We start from the raw sequence: 15,497 nt of genomic DNA, 5'->3' as shown, positions 1-15,497 counted from the left end.
TGTGTGTGTGTGTGTACGTACAGGTGTATGTATGTAGTGAATGTGTGTTGAGTTTGTGTGAGAGTGTCAGTGTACTAGTGTTTATATATAGTCTTGGGAGTGTGCAAGATGAGTCTAAGTCAGTGCAAGATGGGGTCAGTGCAGATCATCAGGGTAACCATTTAAGTATTCAACAGCCTTATGGCTAGTTAACACTCTTATGGCTTGGGGATAGAAGCTGTTTTGGAACCTGTTGGTCCGAGAGCCGATGCTCCGGTACTGTTTGCCGGGCGGTAGCAGAGTGAACAGTCTATGACTTGGGTGGCTGGAATCTATGTCAATTTTCCGGGCCTTCTTCTGACACCGCCTGATATAAAGGTCCTTGACGGCAGGGAGCTCGGCCCCAGTGATGTATTGGGCTGTCCGCACCACCCTCTGTAGCGCTTTGCGGTCGAGGGCGGTGCATTTGCCATACTAAGCGGTGATGCAGCCAGTCAAGAGGCTCTCGATGGTGCAGCTGTACAACCTTTTGAGGGTATGAGTGCCCATACCTAATCTTTTCAGCTTCCTATGGGGAAAGAGGTGCTGTCGTGCCCTCTTTATGACTGTCATGGTGTGTGTGGACCATGTTAAGTCCTTAGTGATGTGGGCGCCAAGGAACTAGACCCACTCCACTACAGCCCCGCTCTCCCTTCTGTAGTCCACGATCAGGTCCTTGGTCTTACTGACATTAAGGCAGAGGTTGTTGTCCTGGCACCACACTGCCAAGTCTCTGACCTCCTCCTGTAGGCTGTCTCATCGCCGTCGGTGATCAGGCCAAACGCCGTCATGTCGTCAGCAAACCTGATGATGGTGTTGGAGTTGTACGTGGCCATGCGGTCGTGGGTGAACAGGGAATACAGGAGGGGACTAAGTACACACCCCCTCAGTTGAGGGTCAGTGTAGCAGAGGTGTTGTTGCCTACCCTCACCACCTGGGGCCGGCCCCTCAGGAAGTCCAGTATCCAGTTGCAGAGGGAGTTGTTCAGTCCCAGGGTCTCCAGCTTGTTTATGAGCTTGTTGGGGACTATGGTGTTGAATGCTGAGCTGTAGTCTATGTTCAGCATTCTCACATTTCCCCTCTTGTGCAGGTGGGAGATGGCGTATGAAGTGCAGTTGAGATTGCGTCCTCTGTATATCTGTTGGTACATACCGAATTGGAGTGGGTCTAGGATGTCTGGGATGATGATGTTGATGAATGTCATGACCAGCCTATCAAAGCACTTCATAATTACAGATCTGATTGCTACAGGGTGATAGTCACTAAGGCAGGTTACCTTACATTTCTTGGGAACAGGGACAATGGTGGTGAGTTTGAAATATGTTGGGATTACAGACTGGGACAACCTTCCCTGTCTTTCATTGAGACCTTCAAGACCCTCTGTGGAGTGTCTGCGTTCAACCACAGCTTTTTGATGTTTGCCTTAATTTGCCTTATGCCCATTTAATCTGCCATTCAGTTGCTTTTAACATGCACATTTTGTTTGTGATATGAGTCAAATCAACGGAACGCTTATGACATTGTGATAACTTATCTAGTTGATTACCAATATTTTCGAGGTGAACCAGCTGTGATCAGAGACCACATGAATTGAGTTTATTTAATTAAATGAAATTGACCTGGGAGATTTCACAGTGCCAAGTAGGAGTATGTATAATCAAGCTATTTGGCAAAGCAATTACAGTGTCTCTGCCAGTGTTTCCATTAATGTTGTCATTACGCCATATCATGCAGAAATGATTTGTAAACAAGATTGCTCCACAGTCAGTCATATCCTGGGTTAGCAGGACACTTCTGTGTAAAAGTAAGTGGGTAGTTTGTCTACTTTTCCTCTGTATATAAGTGGGTGTTTTTCCGGCTTGTCTTTTCCAACTACAGTACATCATATAGAGTTGTAGGTCTGAGGAAGTGGAATAAAACACATGCCCTATGGCAAGGGTGCCCAACTCCATGCCTCAAGGACCGTAGTCCTGCAGTTGCTTATTCCTCTCTGGCACTTTTTTGGTCAATTAACAGCTCTAATTAGTCAAAGTCAGTCGCTGATTAAATGGCAAATATGAAAAATACCCTTTAGGACCTAAAGATGTTGTGACTGGTATTAGTATGAACAGCAGTGCGGTATTGGAATGCAGATTATAGCGCTGGCAGAGATCAATAGCTAACATGTGGCCTGGAAAAATGGGGTAATTTCTGTATTCCGTTGGAAGGGAGCTCTATTCAGTATCCATTTGTGTTCCCATTGGTGTGTGTGTGTGTGTGTGTGTGTGTGTGTGTGTGTGTGTGTGTGTTTTCTTCCAGGTTTCCCCCGGTGAGTGAGATGGCTACGGTGGGGAAGGTGGTCGGGGTCATCCTGGCTGCTGCTATCAATCAAACAATCATTTACTCTATAGTGGAGGGCAATGAGGAAGGTGAGTCGCATACTGTAACCTACACTATACCTTTGACCTAGTACCAGAGGCCATGTTATCATTTTCTATACAGCAGTGATAGTACCACTCATTTATTCTGGCACACTATAAACAACATGAAGTAGTGATGAGGTCACTCACAGAGCCATGCATGGAGCTCTAAGTGGCTCTATACAGCTCTATGTGGCTCTATACAGCTCTGTGGCTCTATACAGCTCAATATAGCACTATGTGACTATACAGCTCTATACGGCTCGATGTAGCTCTATATGGCTCTATACAGCTCTATATGGCTCTATACAGCTCTATATGATTCTATATAGCTCTATGTGACTATACAGCTCTGTGGCTCTATACAGCTCTATATGGCTCTATATGGCTCTTTACAGCACGCTGTGGCTCTATACACCTCTATATGATTCTGTATAGCTCTATGTGACTATACAGCTCTATATGATTCTGTATAGCTCTATGTGACTATACAGCTCTATGTGGCTCTACACACCTCTATTTTTATTTAACTAGGCAAGTCAGTTAAGAACATTTCTTATTTACAATGACGGCCTAGGAACAGTGGCTCTAGTCAGTCACTTACTTTCACATAATTTAGTTATGAATCCTCCGCACCTCAGAATGATTTCACCATTTGCCTTGAGCGAGGCGTAATGTAAAATATGTTCAATGTAAGTTATACACCGTCATAGTCATGGTCTAAAGGACCTAAAAGAGTACCATCTGTCCTGAGACTGCACTCTTTTTTTTTGCCCCTAAGTCTACCAAAAGTGTGTGTGTTTGTGTGCACTAGTCAGTGTCCCCTGTTGCTGACAGTTTCTGCCATGTAAAAGTACCTGAGGGATGATTAGACCCTACCGTCCTCCCACTATTCCTCACCGTGATTAAAACCGGGGCTCATGCTTTTCAGAGTGGGAAAATATGAAATTGCATCCCCATATTGAACCTTGCACTAAACTGCATCTGAACCATTTATTAATTTGGAAACAAATGGAATTGGTTTCAATTTTAACTCTCATTAGATTCAATGAAGAAGCTTGGGAAGATAATGACAGTGTCCTTCATCGTTGTGGCTTTCAAAGTTTATGGCGTGCTGGGGGAATTCATTTTTAGGTCTGAAAAGTGAGTAGTAGCTATGCGTTTCAGTGTAAGTCATCAATTATGCCTTACACAAAAAACAATCAGTGATTCTCCAGTGTAGTGTGATCTCTCTGGTGTCGTGCCTCAACACTTGACACTACACACAGTGGGATTTGTGAAGGTGAATGCCCTTGTCATTCTACCTAGGGACTGATACAGTATGATATGGTGCTAGCTCTGCTCTACTCTGTACATATGCGTGTCTCCCCCCTCTCCCCGGGACTGATATGATATGGTGCGGACTCTAGCGCTACTCTGTTGATCTGAATGTATCTCCCAGGCGTATTTAGGCTCAACAACAGCACCGGGGTGTTCTCTACGGCCAAGCAGCTGGACTACGAGACCAATGCCAGCTACATCCTCAAAGTGGAGGCTGACTCCATGGAAGTGGTTGGTTCCAATCTCAGAGCGCCCTCCAAGAGTAAGCCTGCCTGCCATTTAAACTGTCACTTGGGAAATTGCACCCTGTTTCCGATATAGTGCACGGCTTTCGCCCAGGGCTAAAAGTCTTCTTCTCTTTGTATGTTTTATTGTCACATATACCGGATAGGTGCAGTGAAATGTGTTGTTTTACACAGTCAGCCATAGTAGTAAAAGCCTTTTGTGGGGTAATTGCTTCAGAGAGGTTTAAAAACTGAAGGCAATAGTCGGCCAAATAGCTTCTTACGGCCTTAATTTGCGTAATTCGAATGTTTGTTTCTACCGTCTTTCTCTCTCTTGTAACAGAAATGTGCCTGGCATTTGGCTATAAATGATTTCCCATCTTTGCTTTTTCCAAAAGACTAAAAGCACGCCTCGTCCTTTCACCTTATTTAGTTTTCTAATTTAGTCAACATCATGCTGAGTTGCTGCGGAGGATACATTTTAATTAAGCAGTTACTGGTTCATGTGGCAGATTAAACAAGTCATTCATTTCTTGCCAATCTCATCATGTCTCCTCAATATGCAGAAACGATCACTCAAATCAATTTGATTCCGATGGCGCTTGTTAACCACTTTGCATCTAGAATAAAGGAAACACTTGTGGATATAGTCACTGCTGTATGTTATACACAGAGATCATTTTTGTATTGCGCTTTGTAATAGATTTTGCAGGTTTTTCTTGACTCCAACTTGTTGCATTTCCCCGCTCTTGTAATGGTTTAACTAATATACCCTGGCCGCTCACTATGTGTCATTCAAGCTGAGAGGGGGCCAGCAGCAAACATGATCGAGGACACCCAATGGCAATAGATTAGTACCTCGTTCCACTGAAGCAGGCATGGCAGCTAGAGTTGAGATGCGGTGGGAGTATCGTCATGGAGGGGGGGGGGGGGGGGGGGGGGCTATTGATGTTGTTTGATTCATTCCACTGGAGGAGGTGGAGTGTTAAATGGCTGCTTTCGAGCGGCGTGTGGATGGGTACTCCCCATTGCGTTTGACTATGAAGGTGGCCACCATCAACTGTATAATGAAGACACTTTGTTCAAGTGATTAGAGCCACATCACTGATTCAACAGGGGCGTGTGTGTGTGTGTGTGTGTGTGTGGCTGGTGTGCCTGCGTGCGTACATTTGCGCGCGTGCGTGTGTCTGTATGTGTTGCATTGCAGCAGCAAGTACTCTCCTGTTGTTGTCCGTTTACTGTTGTCATCCGCTGTAACATTGGACATCCTGGCAGGGATAAATGAGAAATGTGCCGAATCTACTGTCCCCTTGGTCGGTCCCAGAGCGTTTTGTCAGATGATGTATGGCATTTTATTTGGCAAGGTCCCTCGGCGCAGTTGTAACCCTTCAGGATGTGGCTTGGCTTTTTACTATGAGAAATGACAAACCGCAATGCAGTGTTGTATTCTATTAGTCAAACGTCTAAATCAGTGTGTTGGCAGTGAATTGTAGACTCCTATTTTGTATATGATGCACATTTAGGCTGTTTAGACATGCCCTCTTGTTTTTTACATTTCTATTTAATCCAAATGAGATTCACCTTTCCTCTGGGGGTTCACTTTGTTTCTTTCTCCTCTGTTTGCAGCTAACACAGCGAGGGTGTTCATTGATGTTTGGGATGAGAATGATCACCCTCCTGTCTTTACCAAACCCTTGTACCTGGGAGGAGTGGCAGAGGACGCCAAAACATTCACTTCTGTACTACAAGTTCAGGTACAACCAGCTCTTTTCAAACACAAAGGCTGCGTTTAGACAGGCAGCCCAATTCTGTTTTATTTTTCCAAAGCTTTTTCAGCGCTGATCTGATTGGTCAAAAGACCAATTAGTGGAAAAAAAGATCCGAATTGGGCCGCCTGTCTGAACGCAGCCTAAGTGTACCACTTCTAGATAGTGCAATTGGTGTCTTAAAAGAACAACCCATTATTTTCTAAAATGGAACTTTCAAAACATCCTCAAATATATGTGAACCATTTCACGATCACTCCTCCTCACAATGAAACCAGCCTAAGGAACAGAAAGGTTCTACGCCCAAAAAATGTGTCTGGTTGAGTGATTATCAGTGCTTGCATTTGAAATGCAGAGTTTTGTAGTTGTAATCCTGGGAGAACTGTTATTCTCCCTGCCGGTATCTTTGGCCCGTGTTGACAATGCATTACCAGCTGGAGGCTCTAACATCTGAGACTTTCCGACACCCCTGGCAATACTTAGAATGCTAAGGCCGTAGAGGCTCTCACATACAAATGTCCACACACCTGTCAATCGCATGCCGCACCATCCTGTGTGAAAGGGAATTATTCCCTGTGTGTGCACCAGGGCGTGTGCATTCACATGTTCCAACGTGTTGTTTTTGTGTTTATCTTTCGCACCTTTTGTAGCTAAAGCCACTGTGACACCTGTTGGGTGGGTGGGTGTGTGTGTGTGTGTGTGTGTGTGCGTGCGTGCGTGCGTGCACGCGCAGTGATGAGGGCAGACTATACAGCGCCCACACAAGGGCACCTTTCATTATAATCCTAATCACTACCCGCTGGATGGTCATTTGCATCTCATGCTCTGTTGCAGAATGATGAGCCGTAGACGTCTGTCTGTCTCTGTCTCTACCATGTCTGTGTGAAACTGGAGTAGGCAGCAAGACTGTTAGTGCAGAGCACAGAGTTGCAAACGGGTTTGCCAGGAGCCTCTAAAGAGAGATCATCCTTTCGACCAGGAGGTAATGGAATTACTGGGCCAAAGATTTACTGAGCTGAGACTCCCACTGGTTCCATCTCCTAACGGTATCATTCAACTTCTCAGGTGTTTCACTCATCGTCCGGGTCAATATCTTCCTCTTTAGTATTCATACCTATTCCCTGTTGCTTAACTAATCGTAAATTCATAGCAGATCTGAATATAGATTTCTGTAAAAGCCGCTCAGTATCCCTAAGATTAGACTAATCTACTTTGAAATCCTTCTTTAAATAGTTTTTTAGGGAGAAAGAAGGAATCTAAACCCCATGTGGAGTGGTGTATAACCTGAAGAAGGGATAGATGGACACACATTAAAAAATACTACAGTTTACTATGGAATACTACAGTACTTACTACAGAATTGTGTAGTAAACTGTAGTATACTGTAGAATGCTATACTATACACTGTAGTATCCCTCAATCATGTGTAGTACTTACTATAGAATGTTGCAGTATACTGTGCAATACTACAGTAAATACCACAGTACATGCTACAGCATTATCTACAAAAAAACACTGTAGTAAATACTACAGTAACGTCCGCAAAAACACTACACTTTTTTTTAAACTATAGTAAATATTACAGTATTTAATTTGCATGTACCCTGCCCATTCCCCTCCCGCATGTCGCATTTTGTGCCACCCATAAGTGAGAAACCTACATGCCAAGTATAAACCAAATTATCTAAAGTTTATAGAAAAGAACAGAAGCTCTGAACAGAAGTACGACCAACCTACAAGTTATGGAAATGTTGCTCTTCCTATTTTTCCTACAGGCTTCCTGAAAGACAAAAAAGCCTCCACTTCTATGTCAAAGATAATAAAACAAAAGCACCATAGTAAAAACTACAGTAATGTCTGCAAAAACACTTCAGTAAATACTACAGTAATGTCTGCAAAAACACTTCAGTAAATACTACAGTAATGTTTGCAAAAACACTTCAGTAAGTACTACAGTAATGTCTGCAAAAACACTTCAGTAAAAACTACAGTAATGTTTGCAAAAACACTTCAGTAAGTACTACAGTAATGTCTGCAAAAACACTTCAGTAAATACTACAGTAAAGTCTGCAAAAACACTTCAGTAAAAACTACAGTAATGTTTGCAAAAACACTTCAGTAAATACTACAGTAATGTTTGCAAAAACACTTCAGTAAATACTACAGTAATGTTTGCAAAAACACTTCAGTAAATACTACAGTAAAGTCCGCAAAAACACTTCAGTAAATACTACAGTAATGTTTGCAAAAACACTTCAGTAAATACTACAGTAAAGTCTGCAAAAACACTTCAGTAAATACTACAGTAAAGTCTGCAAAAACACTTCAGTAAATACTACAGTAATGTCTGCAAAAACACTTCAGTAAATACTACAGTAATGTCTGCAAAAACACTTCAGTAAATACTACAGTAATGTCTGCAAAAACACTTCAGTAAATACTACAGTAATGTCTGCAAAAACACTTCAGTAAATACTACAGTAATGTCTGCAAAAACACTTCAGTAAATACTACAGTAATGTTTGCAAAAACACTTCAGTAAATACTACAGTAAAGTCTGCAAAAACACTTCAGTAAATACTACAGTAAAGTCTGCAAAAACACTTCAGTAAATACTACAGTAAAGCCTGCAAAAACACTTCAGTAAATACTACAGTAATGTTTGCAAAAACACTTCAGTAAATACTACAGTAATGTCTGCAAAAACACTTCAGTAAATACTACAGTAAAGTCCGCAAAAACACCACAGTGAACATTATAGCATTTTTTTTCATGTGGGGAGAGAGCGAGAGACAGAAGTGAGAAGTGGCAATGTAGAAATAAATAATGACTCGTCGTCTGAGCGACACATGCTGTCTGTGAAGGACACATTGATCTGATCGTTAGTATAAGTCGTTTTGGAGGAATGCATTTGTGTCTCTGTAAATATAGGAGAACAAAGAGGAATCTCTGCAAAGAACAAATCCAATGTCATGAGGGTTTCACGGCAAATCAGCCTCAAATCTGATCCACAGTTTCAAACAGGTTGGGATTTCTTTCAGAACACAGTCAAAGGCTCTCCTTTCTCCGCTTGCTCTGTCTCTGTGCCACATTTTCACTCTGCATTCATAGACTGATGTGTTCTTTCCTGGTCTGGTCTGGTATCACCAATAACCCAGGTGGTGGAATCTGTTACCAAAGAACCTTTAGATATATAGTGTTATCCTGTGGTGTACGATTGAGTTGAATGAATCTTGCGGAATATAGAAAATATCTAATTTGTATTAATGACTCCGACGGGGCAGGGCACAGTGCTGTCACACTCAGTCCCAGTCGTCGAAAGGTATTATAAATCAATGTCACTGCAGAGCAACGTGGCAAATGGTGAAATCAGCTGGGCAGATTGACAGGAGTTTCTCTGTTAGAGAGTGGCTCGCAGCTCAAAGACTCCCCCTACAGCAAGAGTTGAGAACTACAACTGCCCCAAAAATCTTATCTGTGCCCTTTCATTTTCGACGGATGAGTTGATCTGTATCTTGATGTTGTGTTGTTGTTGATGACGCTGCTGTGTCTGAACCTCTTGAATCCTTTGGCTCCGTGTGTCTGTGTTTGTCTGTCTCAGGCCCTGGACAAGGACACAGGGAATTACAGCTCCATGCAATACAGGATTATTATCCCCCCCACCACCGACGGCAAGGACGGCTTTGTCATCGAGCCCTACACCGGCGTCATCAAGACTGCCATTATGTACAGGAACATGCGACGGTCCTACTTCAAGTTTGAAGTGGTCGCCACTGACAATTACGGCGAGGGGGGGCTGAGCAGCAAGGCAGAGGTGGTGGTGAGTTTGTCCGGCTCCCAGAGTATTGAATGGGAATGTCTGTTCTAGCCGTTCTATTTCTATTTGTTCGATGCTAAGTACTATCAGTGCCAGCTACATTTTCATAGCCGCCTTGCCAGCCTTGATCAAGTCCAGCTTATGGCTCTTTTAAAAATAACTGAGGGACCAACATTAAGTGTGTCGATATCCACAATATCAATATCTCCATTCCCTAGGTGTATATTGGCACTGAACACCCCAGCCATCCCAAAATACACACTCAAAAGCTTCCCATAGGAATTGCATTTGTAAAAAAATAAAAAATAAGCATGGTGTTGATACTCCAGCTAATCAATGGTCCATGTCCTGTGCCAGCCTTGTGGTAGATAGGCTAGCTATCCCTGAGAGAGTAGATGAATGTGTGTTCCTTCTGTGCTGGCCTCTTCCCAGTTTGTTGCAAATTGAACTGTCCCAGGGCAGATGGGGACCATTGATTATACATTGCAGCCTATTTGACTCCCTTTGCTCTTAATGAAATAAGAGGCTGGCTGGGCCAGAGCCTTGCCTGAACGAGAGGAACCACGCTGTGGCTAAGTTCATCTAATTCCAATGGGAAGCTTCATTTCATGGGCACTGCACAAACTACAGGGAGATTTTCCGTGTGATTTAGCCTGCTGTCCAACATTAAAGCTTATTTGTAGAAGTTGGGGAGGGAAATAGATGCTTGTTTTGTGTCTGTACCATTGATCCTTTTGATTGACCTCTGTTTCCCAGGTATCTGTGGTGAATCTGCTGGATATGCAGGTGGTGGTCTCCAACGTTGCTCCTACAGTGGTGGAACAGAACAAGGACAAGCTCCTCGGGTAATGTAGAAGATATCTAAGAGATCTTATAATCCATATTTTAACAGTCAAGTCGCAACTGTGCTTATAGCCGTCTCCTATACTTGATATGCAGACACTTACCTTTGGCCCTTTCCCAGGCATGCAGGTGTTTGGGGGGGTGGGGGGGGGGCTGTATGAATCAGTGTGCAGTGTTGGTTTCATCGCTGCCTTCTGTCGAGATGAAACGGCGTCCCGCTGTTTGACGTCTGCTCAAATTAATGTTGTAGGAGCCTTCCTTCAGTTTCCGTTAGAGCCTTCCTTCAGTTTCCGTTAGAGCCTTCCTTCAGTTTCCGTTAGAGCCTTCCTTCAGTTTCCGTTAGAACCTTCCTTCAGATTCCGTTAGAGCCTTCCTTCAGATTCCGTTAGAACCTTCCTTCAGATTCCGTTAGAGCCTTCCTTCAGTTTCCGTTAGAGCCTTCCTTCAGTTTCCGTTAGAGCCTTCCTTCAGTTTCCGTTAGAGCCTTCCTTCAGTTTCCGTTAGAACCTTCCTTCAGATTCCGTTAGAGCCTTCCTTCAGATTCCGTTAGAGCCTTCCTTCAGATTCCGTTAGAGCCTTCCTTCAGTTTCCGTTAGAGCCTTCCTTCAGTTTCCGTTAGAGCCTTCCTTCAGTTTCCGTTAGAGCCTTCCTTCAGATTCCGTTAGAGCCTTCCTTCAGATTCCGTTAGAGCCTTCCTTCAGTTTCTTTTAGAACCTTCCTTCAGATTACGTTAGAGCCTTCGTTCAGATTCCGTTAGAGCCGCTCACCACCTGTCTCCACAGCTCTGTCAGAGCTCTGTCATACACTTCACACAGCCACTCAATCAATGATGGTTCCATCCTTGTCTTGAGCTTACTGCTTAGCTATTAGCATTGTGATCAGAAAGGCGTCCAACTTCTCTCTGAAGCTAAGTTGCAAATGAGGGAGAGAGGGAAAGTGTCAGTGGCTCCCTGGCTGTCTCCTGTTCCTCTGAGGTGTGGGGGGGGGGGGGGGGGGTGAGGGTGCACCTGAATTCCAGCATACTGTATGCGAGTGAGCTTGCATGTATTGGCTGTATTGCTTCTGTACACCTATCCATCACTCAACCTATCCTCTTACTGACAAACAGTCATACAGTACCAGTCCTCCATGATGGACTTCCACTGACTTGGTCTCATCCCAGGTCTCCACTTTAGCTCCAAGGGCTCTGGCCCCAGCTGTGGAGCCACCTAGTTTATTAGTGCTCTCCCCACCCAAGCAGAAATACATCCATCTGGTTACTATTCTGTCCTGCCATCCTCTTTTCTGAGTTTCCCAGGGGAGCGGGAACATCCAGGGCACAGCAGGTAATTGTTTCAACGCCTATTTTGCCGTTGCCGTCCCGCTCAGATCAGAGCTCCCGGCTGCAGACGCCCACCACCAAACAAGGGTTGTGTCTGAACTGGCCACTATTTCCTATATAGTGAACTACCTTTGACCAGAGCCCTATGCTGGTACAGTGGGTTGTGCACTTTATAGTGAGCAGCGTGCCATTTAAGATGCATTCGCCTTGAACTGATTCTATTGTAGATGCTTCAATTAAGAATTTTGGAGCGAGAGGTGATTTTTGACAGGGTCATGGAAACGTGTGGGAATTGACTCTTTTATAGTTGCTGACGGTCCCAAGGAGGATATAGGCTGTCATGTTTTTCCATTGCAAATGCAATGCACAACCTCATTCTAACCACTGTCCTAATTCATGTACTGATCAAGGACGTATCCTCTGACTGAGAAATCCTTTCAGTGAGCCTGAATCCATTCAGTCAAGGCCTCTTCTTTTTAAACAGTTGAGGCAGCGTCAGCTCAGTGTCAAGTGGGGAAATGGAATACAGCTACAGGTCGGTGTAGCAACTATGAATTGCAGTACGTTCTTACCATTTGGGTTTAACATATCATTCACCGTTTTCCCAGAGATCCTGCTGTCACCTTGTTCTTATACAAAGCACTTGATTATTCCTTCCACTCCCTCTGCAGGATCTTGGAGCGCTATGTGCAGGACCAGATTCCCGGGGCCAAAGTGGTGGTGGAGTCCATCGGGCCACAGCGGTTTGGCGACGGCTTCGAGCAGGAGGACTACTCCAAGTCGGACCTGATGGTTTACGCCATCGACCCTCTGACCAACCGGGCCATCTCACGCCAGGAGCTATTCAAGTGAGTAGTAGCCGGTCACTTACAGTGGCCCTGAGGGACAAAGTAGGTCACAATACAAGGGATGGCCCCTTAGGGCCACCCCTTGTAGTGTCTAGATACACCATTCCCCCGTGGAGCAGGTGTTTAGCCAGTGGCAGACAGAGGTGTGTGTGTGGCAGGGGGGGGGGGGATGTCACCACTCACCAGGGTTCTTTTGTTTCCCGTCACCCTGCAGTCAGGCCCTCATTAGAGAGCCAACCTCCTCATGCCCTCGTACGACAGCAGCTCTAGTTCTGCCATTCAACTGGCTGTCAACTCGCTACTGCTTCCTACCAGCTCTACACAGCAGGCTCAGTGTTCATCTAACCACCCCTCTGCCTCTTGCAGCTCGGGATCATGTCTAATAGACCTAGTGAACAACGGCAACAGGATTGTGTTGCAGTGTGCCCCCCACACCTGTCATTTATGATTCCAGGCATTATAGGGAGTAAGGTGTTGCACACTCTGTAGTGTTCCATTGTTATATACAGTGGGGAGAACAAGTATTTGATACACTGCCGATTTTGCAGGTTTTCCCTACTTACAAAGCATGTAGAGGTCTGTAATTTTTATCATAGGTACACTTCAACTGTGAGAGACTGAATCTAAAACAAAAATCCAGAAAATCACATTGTATGATTTTTAAGTAATTAATTTGCATTTTATTGCATGACATAAGTATTTGATCACCTACCAACCAGTAAGAATTCCGGCTCTCACAGACCTGTTAATTTTTCTTTAAGAAGCCCTCCTGTTCTCCACTCATTACCTGTATTGACTGCACCTGTTTGAACTCATTACCTGTATAAAAGACACCTGTCCACACACTCAATCAAACAGACTCCAAACTCTCCACAATGGCCAAGACCAGAGAGCTGTGTAAGGACATCAGGGATAAAATTGTAGACCTGCACAAGGCTGGGATGGGCTACAGGACAATAGGCAAGCAGATTGGTGAGAAGGCAACAACTGTTGGCGCAATTATTAGAAAATGGAAGAAGTTCAAGATGACGGTAAATCACTCTCGGTCTGGGGCTCCATGCAAGATCTCACCTCGTGGGGCATCAATGATCATGAGGAAGGTGAGGGATCAGCCCAGAACAACACGGCAGGACCTGGTCAATGACCTTGAAGAGAGCTGGGACCACAGTCTCAAAGAAAACCATTAGTAACACACTATGCCGTCATGGATTAAAATCCTGCAGCTCACGCAAGGTCCCCCTGCTCAAGCCAGCTCATGTCCAGGTCCGTCTGAAGTTTTCCAATGACCATCTGGATGATCCAGAGGAGGAATGGGAGAAGGTCATGTGGTCTGATGAGACAAAAATAGAGCTTTTTGGTCTAAACTCCACTCTCCGTGTTTGGAGGAAGCAGAAGGATGAGTACAACCCCAAGAACACCAGCCCAACCGTGAAGCATGGAGGTGGAAACATCATTCTTTGGGGATGCTTTTCTGCAAAGGGGACAGGACGACTGCACCGTATTGAGGGGAGGATGGATGGGGCCATGTATCGCGAGATCTTGGCCAACAACCTCCTTCCCTCAGTAAGTGCATTGAAGATGGGTCGTGGCTGGGTCTTCCAGCATGACAACGACCCAAAACAGACAGCCAGGGAAACTAAGGAGTGGCTCCGTAAGAAGCATCTCAAGGTCCTGGAGTGGCCTAGCCAGTCTCCAGACCTGAACCCAATAGAAAATATTTGGAGGGAGCTGAAAGTCCGTATTGCCCAGCGACAGCCCCGAATCCTGAAGGATCTGGAGAAGGTCTGTGTGGAGGAGTGGGCCAAAATCCCTGCTGCAGTGTGTGCAAACCTGGTCAAGAACTACAGGAAACGTATGATCTCTGTAATTGCAAACAAAGGTTTCTGTACCAAATATTAAGTTCTGCTTTTCTGATGTATCAAATACTTATATCATGCAATAAAATGCAAATGAATTACTTAAAAATCATACAATGTGATTTTCTGGATTTTTGTTTTAGATTCCGTCTCTCACAGTTGAAGTGTACCTAAGATAAAAATTACAGACCTCTACATGCTTTGCAAATCGGCAGTGTATCAAATACTTGTTCTCCCCACTGTATATTTATCTCTGAGCCATGTTCTATCGATTCGGTAATTTCAATGACCCCGATAATAAATATAACAACATTCAGAGATGCACAACTACTGCTGTTCTCATACATATTGTTATGACTAGAGCCATTCGTTTTTACATTTTATGTTTTAGTAATTTAGCAGACGCGCTTATCCAGAGTGACTTACATTAAAGTAGCTATCAGAAAAGTCAGAACTGGTAAGGGGGAAAAAGTAAAGTGCAATATATTTTTTGCAGAGGAGGGGAGAAGGGGGTGCTGTGGGATTATTTAAGATACTCTTTGAGGAGGTAGGGTTTCAGATGTTTTCGGAAGATGGGCAGGGACTCTGTTGTTCTAGCTTCAGGGGGAAACTGATCAGAGTGCCAGGACAAAGAAGAGCTTGGACACTGGGCTGACCCGGGAGGGGTGGGATGGCCAAGAGACCAGAGGTGGCACACCAGAGTGCTCGGGTTGTGGTGTAGGGTTTGAGCATAGCCTGAAGGTAGGGAGGGCCAGCTCCTCTTGCTGTTCCATAGGCAAGCACCATGGTCTTGTAGTGGATGCGAGCTTTGACTGGAAGCTAGTGAAGTGTGCAGAGGAGTGGGGTGACATGGGAGAACTTGGGAAGGTTGAACACCAGACGGTGTGACCCGTCTTGAAGCCTGACTGGTTAGGGTCAATAAGATCGTTCTGAGAGAGATGGCAGGAAAGTTGGTCAGAGGCAGCACACTCAAGTGTTTTGGAAAGAAAAGAAAGAAGGGATACTGGTCTGTAGGTTTTGATGTTAGAGGAGTCGAGTGTTGGTTTCTTAAGGCGGGAGCGACTCGGGCCATTTTGACATTTTGA

At 44.6% G+C, this 15,497-nt stretch overlaps 1 protein-coding gene across 1 annotated transcript in view; it reads left to right on the top strand.

The window, feature by feature from the left end:
- The window catches only part of LOC139376583 (protocadherin-15-like), a 185,551-nt gene that overhangs the window by 142,852 nt on the left and 27,202 nt on the right, over window positions 1-15,497 (top strand). Inside the window, exons 25-30 of the mRNA XM_071119336.1 lie at window positions 2,317-2,426; window positions 3,859-3,999; window positions 5,588-5,715; window positions 9,329-9,547; window positions 10,301-10,389; window positions 12,380-12,556. Of these exons, the coding sequence (XP_070975437.1) occupies window positions 2,317-2,426; window positions 3,859-3,999; window positions 5,588-5,715; window positions 9,329-9,547; window positions 10,301-10,389; window positions 12,380-12,556 (864 nt within the window). The remainder of the gene's footprint in view (window positions 1-2,316; window positions 2,427-3,858; window positions 4,000-5,587; window positions 5,716-9,328; window positions 9,548-10,300; window positions 10,390-12,379; window positions 12,557-15,497) is intronic.

This window comes from Oncorhynchus clarkii, chromosome 20, assembly GCF_045791955.1.
Source record: "Oncorhynchus clarkii lewisi isolate Uvic-CL-2024 chromosome 20, UVic_Ocla_1.0, whole genome shotgun sequence".
Classification (NCBI taxonomy): domain Eukaryota; kingdom Metazoa; phylum Chordata; class Actinopteri; order Salmoniformes; family Salmonidae; genus Oncorhynchus; species Oncorhynchus clarkii.
This window is presented reverse-complemented; position numbering and strand designations above follow the sequence as displayed.